The sequence below is a fragment of the Amblyomma americanum genome, chromosome 6, assembly GCF_052857255.1.
Source record: "Amblyomma americanum isolate KBUSLIRL-KWMA chromosome 6, ASM5285725v1, whole genome shotgun sequence".
In the NCBI taxonomy this organism is placed as follows: Eukaryota; Metazoa; Arthropoda; class Arachnida; order Ixodida; family Ixodidae; genus Amblyomma; species Amblyomma americanum.
The window spans coordinates 70,209,923-70,216,985 of NC_135502.1; the positions used below are offsets into that span (position 1 = coordinate 70,209,923).

Below are 7,063 nucleotides of genomic sequence, written 5' to 3' on the forward strand. Positions count from 1 at the left end.
GACATCTAGAGCTGCGGCGTGGTCGCCCACTGCGTACGTTGCTCACCCTTAAAGTTATGACGAAGCTTTATGACCAGTGAATGTACTGAAGGACTCTGATTGTTATCGCTGCAATCGGCAGTGTCCTTGTTAACTTCAAAGCCTTTAAAAATTATGGCATTTAAAAAGATTCTAATCTATTACGATTTCATACTTATTTCAGTATTATTAAAAATCTTTTCCATTTTCTCAGAAACCTATCCTATTATCGTTCGGTTCCATCGAGAGAAGAAATTCAATCTCTTGTTTGGGTTTCCTCCAAATTCTGGCCAATCCTCCGCCGTGGGTGTGTGCAATTTCTACAGATCCTAACAACAACAGCGACGACTGCGGTGGCGGCAGGAAACGGCTCGTTGCAATCAGATCATGAGGCGCGAGTCAGAAGACAAAGAAGGCAGAGGTTCGTGTCGCCTGTCCCTAATGACGTTATATTTGCAGAGAACTGCCAACCCGACGTCACATTCCTCTGTATCGGCGAAATCGGCAGAGAAAGAGCTCTTTTCGAGGCAGCAACCAGGGTGGAGAGCTCCACCTGGCATCCTCGAGGCTCCACAGGGCTTCTTCAGCCTCCTCGAGGGACCTTGCTTGAAGACCCTGCTGTTCCAGATGGATCAGCCACCAACCCTACCGGGCGACCCTGTCCAGCCGCACTCACAGGAAGTGGGGCAGGAACCGGTACTGGCCACTGGAACCACCATCGGAGAGTGCGTGTATGGACCGGAAGGAAAGAGGGGCAACTCCTGGTCATCACCGTCGACCGAGGATAGCTCCGACGACACGCCCTGGTCAAGGTACTGTCCATTATTCTCGTGGCAAGGGGGCGTGAAACAAAGCCATGTAACGGGTGACGATTGTCCCATTTGGAGGAAGAGCAGTCAGTTATGGTTCGGGCTGGCGGACATTGGCTCAACCAACTGATGTACACTGAAGCTGAACATCATTTTCAAAGCATTTCTTAGTAAGAAAAAGTCTTAAAACCAAGCAGTGCTCAGTTTCGTTGCTTAGTGCTTGAATTTTTGGCGAGAACAGGCTTAATGCGCGCTGTGCTGTGCTGCTTTGCCTTTTTGCTAACAAAGCACAGGCCATCTACAGTAAATTCACTATAGCATGGCGCGTCTGTGTGAAGTCAAGATAAGCGTAATTAGCAGTTGCGTTGCTTTTTCATTGCTTTTCACTGTGCGCAACTACGCCCTTATAGATCTGTGCTCCTGAGTTCCATGTCTCATACAAGGCTGCGGATCGGTAGCGCGCAATAAATTATAACTCTGCTGGCATACGTAGGATAACTGAGCTCCGGCAACTGTGCGACAAGTTGACGTGTCACCAGCCCGAAGCGACGTAGCGACAATCGTGGATGATGTATACGAGTGCAATAATTCTCTGTCGCGTATCCTATATCACAAGCTTTGAGCGCGGCCAAAAGCCAGGATGATCCCGGGACCAGCGTCCTCGATTACTACGTCTGCATAAAAATACTTTGCTTTGTTCCCTACTCCACGAAAGCAGGTCCATGAAACTGCTTCCGAGAGGGGCAGATATCCGCGTCCAAAGCGCAAAGGGAATTGTGTATTTCCAATGTAAAATAACGTATGTACATCGATATAACCCCCACCCTTTCGTGTGGCTGCACATGTAAGCTTCAAAAGGGATCAACGACTAAGGCCGCCGCGAACCCCTTATGGTCCTCGCATTTTCAGGGGCCGTAAACAGGGGCGGTCGTCGTCTCTTAGACACCGGGCGAGCAACATCAGTGCCAGTGAAGCGCGCAGCATGGCACCGTTCTGGCTGCTGGAAGACATCTGCCACTACTTCCCCCGTTGTCAGGAGGACTACGGCGACCCCAGGGGCGGAGCTGGTCGCCCTTCCACAAGGGTGGTCCCCTCGACGTTGCAGTTCTTGAGGCAGCCACACTACGCACTGGCAACGCTCTGCATCGTCGTCGTGTTCGCACTCACCTTCGCGACCATCAAAACGGACGTCTACGTCAGCATAAGGCATGAATCGAGGGGATACCCACGCTCTCATCGATCCGCTGCCAAGCCGCACCCCAGACGAAGACGATCCGATGTATCCGCATCCCAGCCCACGTCGCTGTCCTGCGCATGGGTGAACCCGCCTCAGCAACAGCTCCTGGCCCGGCTCCACCCTTGGCTGAGGGGTCCACCAGGTATCGTCAAGATCCCACAGGGCTTCTTCAGCTTCCCCAAGGGTGCCTCCTCAAAGGCTTTGCGCTTCCAGACGGACCACCCACCAACGTCGCCACCGGAGGGCCTGGCCCAGCTGTATTGACCGGCACAGGTTCTGCAGCACCAGGCGTTAGCCACGGGAAACGCCACAGGAGAGGACCCGGGCGGATCCAGAGCAGAGAAATGCGATTCGTCGTCACGAAAACTGACCGAGGACAGCTACGACGACAACACCCCGTCTGGGTACAGTCGCTGGACACTGCTGCTTCCTTTGGCGTCGTCTACAACGCCTCATTGTTATTAGACATTAGCAGTTGCTGAGGTATACAGCCATGTGTCGTTTCTTGGCGTTTTAGAAACGCGATTATTTTCGTGGCTGCTGCGCCAGAATTTTCGTTTTTGTCGGCAGATCAAATTGAGACCAAGTGGCTGAACTGCACACGCAGCCATATCCACGAGTATACATTAATTTGTGGCGCATGGGTCAGGGGTCTTTTCTATGCGCCAGGAGAAGGGGTGCATACATTGTCTCCTTTTGCAAAACTAACCGAGCAACGGCGTTTTCTTCTCAGCCAAACTGCGGAACCCTTACGGCACTCCTAGGAACCAAAAGGTTCCGGATGGTAAGGGCAAGGGTTATCGTTACTTTAAACAAATTTACAGCTTAAGGGCTGCCATAATTGCCCTGCTGCACGGCCAAGAACAAAAACCCGTTAATCCGTTCGTGACCCTTTGCTATGCACCCTTGAGGGCGGGGGAGAAGGTTCCTTCCTGCTGTTGCCTCGCCACACTCACGTGAAACTATTAATAAGTGAAGTATTAATACAAAAAACTGACAAAATTCGTTCTGTGCTGCTTATTAACGCGATAGCGATCAGGCTGCCGTTCAGCGGAAAACCCGGCGTCGTCCGGGCGGCATTGTGCCGAAAAACCTACGTCTCGTGTGTCCGCCTGAAATGAACATAATAGAAAAGAGAGCTAGAAATGCGAAATAAAGTACGGCGCATGTCTCAGACTCGAATTTATAAAGTTGGTTATTTTACGTAAAGACAAGATTTTTCATAAATTTCTCCCGAGAATCGAACCCTCGACTGTCGGGTAGCCAGTCAGGCACGCTACCGACTTGGTCCCGTGGTCGCGTTGACTTGGGTTAGGTAGAATGGGGAGGGTGATGTCTGTGTAGGGTTGGCTTAACTTGAAGGCGGGACTAAAGTTAACCCCTAATTTTTATTTTTCTTGGCCGTTAATAGGCTGGACCGCATAGAAGAATGGCGCGTTAGTGACTAGAAATTGCTGGAGCATTTAATGGCAGCCAGCTACAAATCAATCACATACAATCAGGTGCACAAGTGGAAATATTGATTAAAATTTATTCCGCTAGCGTCTTCTTGGCGTTCCCATTTCTATCACTGAAATTGTGAAGAGACCATCTTTGCACATGGAAATGTTTCAAAAATATTGAGATTATTCGTTGAAAGATCCGGTATACTCATTTGCTACGTGCTGTCTGAACCAGTGCTAAGTGAGCGGGCCATATACGGAATTATGTTAGAAAGGTGCCATAATTTTGTTGCGATAGCTACATTAGGCTAGCATTTCGAGCCTTCAGTGTGGCGGCGCCGCCACGTGGTACGGAGCAGCTACCGGCGAAGCCGAGGAGGGGAGGGGGAGAGCGGAGAGGGGGAGAGAGAATCACGTCCAGGGACGAAGATGAAGAAGCACCGCCCAGCGAAACGGAGCGGCGAAACGTTAACTCTGCAATTCGACTGAACGTGTTCCACTAGGCCAACTGTAGCTATCGCGTCCCTCCAGGTTGGTGGTGGTGGTGGCGAAAACATTAGTTATAGGCAGAGGTGTTGGGGGTCGTGACCTGAAGGGTCACGTCCTTACAACCACTAGGTGGGATATGCCTAGTCAGGCACCCCACTGGTGGTTCCCTCAGCCCGTGCGCGCTGCGTTAAGGCCCTTTGGGCCTCGAGGGTGCAGCAGCCGGACAGGGTCGCCTCCCAGTCCTCTCGGGTGGGGTTTGGGATAGGGGGTAGGGATGGGTTCTGCTGACAGGCCCACACCATGTGGTAGGCCGCCCGTCGAATTGAGGATTGAAATGCTTTAGAGTTGCCGGGTACAGCATTGTGTTAGTGAGCAAGCGCAAGAGTACCCGACACTCACCGCGTCCTATGTCATCTTCTTTTTATGCGTTGCATATTGCAATCACTCAGTTCAGGCCTTGGGTGCGGCCGGGCAGCCACCAAACCACGTGACGTGACGTCACGACAGCCGGAGGAAAAGCTTGGCCCCAACTCGCGCGGTCGCGCGCGGCCGCAGCCACCACCTGACTCCCGCTCCTCCCGCTAGGGGCGCTGCGCCGGCGTGTGACGTCACGGAGGAAAAGCTGGGCCGCAACTCGCGCGGTCGCGCGCGGCCGCAGCCACCACCTGACTCCCGCTAGGGGCGCTGCGCCGGCGCGTGACGTCACTTAGGAAAAGCTTGGATGGTCACCTCACTGCCGACAGAAGTCTGAAAGCTCCCGGTTGCAAAAATCCGAAGCGGGCAGAGAACTTTCGCTTCTGTCGGCAGTCCGGTCGGCCCCTTTGCCCCGATTTGGCCCTCAAGATCAGCACACAGCCTACGCACCAGCGCCTTACTCATCCTGAAATGGCGGCGGAAATCTTACTCCGGCAGATCGAAGGCATCTTCCCTGTTTCTGGGTCTTCTCTGCCCAGTGCTGCCGCAAAGAGCCGCGAAAAGATACTGGGTAATGGGCGCCGCCATGTTTGTTTACAAGCGTGCAGCAGCGCTTCCCGCGAAACGGACCTACTCGCCGCGGTTCTTGTGCCGGCCGGCGAAACGGTTCCTTTCGGCGCCGTGGCCACGCCCCGTGACGTAGACGAAAAACGCGGAGCCGCCTCCGGAAGTTTTTCGTCACGCCGGACGTGACGACGGACGGCCAATGAGAGGAGGCGAAAGGAACTGGTTCCCGGACGGAACCGCAGTGGGATCTGGCCCCTGGGCCCCAACTGGCGCGGTCGCGCGCGGCCGCAGCCACCACCTGACTCCCGCTCCTCCCGCTAGGGGCGCTGCGCTATGATTGACGTCACGGCATATGTATAAAAGAGCTGCGCTCCTTCGCCGCAGTGATGCCAACCCTAGGGATTTATCCCTAGATCTAGTGATTTTCTCTTTGCTTTAGGGATTTAGCGTCTTTTGGTGAAATCTAGGGATTTTGAGGCCTTTTAATTCGTATCTGATTATACTGCCTTTCGAACAGAAAAAAACAATGAAAAATCCTAGTTACTACTCCTCTATTTTTGGGTGATGTTGTGCCCAGCCGATAGATGGCGACACCAGTTCTGCAACGCGAAATAATCGGCTGCTGCACAGAGAGGAGAAACGAAACCATATGAATTTCAAACTGTTTAATCGTGCGTGTCATCACTGGCGCTACGAGTGACTGCTGCTCTACGAAAGAAAAAAGTTGAGTTTTGACTTGTATTGTCTGGATCAACGCGCTACGTTTACACTCACCGCGTACCTTGTCCGTTCAAACGTGCTGCATGTCAGATGGCAACTTCTGGACCGGGAGACTTTGAGGAAGGTGAGCCAAGCAAAAAGAAAGCGAAAGCATACAACCAAAAATATTTGACAAAATGGGATGCGGATCCAAAGTACAGAGGCTGGTTATCAGTCAGTAAAAAAGGGCCCTTGTTCTTTTCCTGCAAAGCATGCAGATCCGATTACAAAGGGGGAAAATCCGAAATCGACCGCCACCTTGCGAGCTCCAAACACAAAAAAGCGCTGCGAGCTTGCAATCGACCCGCGCGCTGACATCCATGCCTTCAATAAGTGGGCAAACTCAAGTAGACAAATCTGTCAAAGAGGCTGAAATAAGACTCGCGGCGTTTATCACGGAACACAATCTAACCTTTAATGCCATGGGGCATTTAGTTGATGTTGTCAAAGCGTCGTGTGACGACTCGCAGATTGCAAAGAACTTGAGTTGCCGCCGGACGAAGTGCGCTGCCATCATAAAGAATGTGCTTGGAGAGGAGAGTCGCAAAGAGCTCTGTGAGCTTTTGCGCAAACAGAAGTTCTCCCTTCTAGTCGACGAATCCACTGACAAGGCAACGGTGAAGCATCTGTCCCTCGTAGCCCGAGTAATGAACGTCGACGGCGGCATAATGGATGCGTTTTTGGACTGAGTACCACTCAGTGATGCGACTGCCAGCTCTCTCTACACTATCCTGAAGGCAGTGTTCAGTGCTGCGGAAAATCCGCACGACAAAAATTTTATTGGTTTTGCGGCCGACGGAGCGAACGTGATGATGGGTGCACATCATTCCGTCGCGTCGCTGCTACAGGCAGAAATTCCAGGCCTCTTCATTATGAAGTGCGTTTGTCATTCGTTCCATCTGTGCGCCTCGTATGCATGTAACACACTTCCGAGAGGAGTTGAGCATCTGGCACGCGATGTTTTCAACTACTTTTTGTCGCCGAAGCAGACATCTGCCTTCCAAGAATTCCAGAAGCTTGCAGAGGTGAAACCACACAAGCTGTTGCCCTCAAGCCAAACAAGGTGGCTGTCTCTACAAGTTGTTGTGACACGCTTACTTGAGCAGATGCCTGCCCTGATTTTGTTTTTCAAAAAAGCCGCCACTGACGACCGCCTGCTTGCTGCAGAAGCCATTCTGGAAAAACTGATTGACCCGTCAACGAAACTCTACCTCGAGTTCCTTGAGTATGTCCTGTCTTTTTTCACTAGCCTAAATAAGGAAATGCAGTCGGAAGAAACCAGAATCCACTTGCTCCATGAGAAAGTTTCGGCCATGCTGAAATGCATA

General features: G+C 52.1%; 1 protein-coding gene across 1 annotated transcript; it reads left to right on the forward strand.

The window, feature by feature from the left end:
* Window positions 1-372: 372 nt before the first annotated feature.
* Window positions 373-2,552, forward strand: LOC144094764 (uncharacterized). Its single transcript, XM_077628671.1, has 2 exons — window positions 373-830; window positions 1,737-2,552. Exons 1-2 carry the CDS (start codon window positions 406-408, stop codon window positions 2,326-2,328), a joined length of 1,017 nt encoding a protein of 338 aa, XP_077484797.1. The 5' UTR covers window positions 373-405; the 3' UTR covers window positions 2,329-2,552.
* The last annotated feature ends 4,511 nt before the right edge of the window (window positions 2,553-7,063 follow it).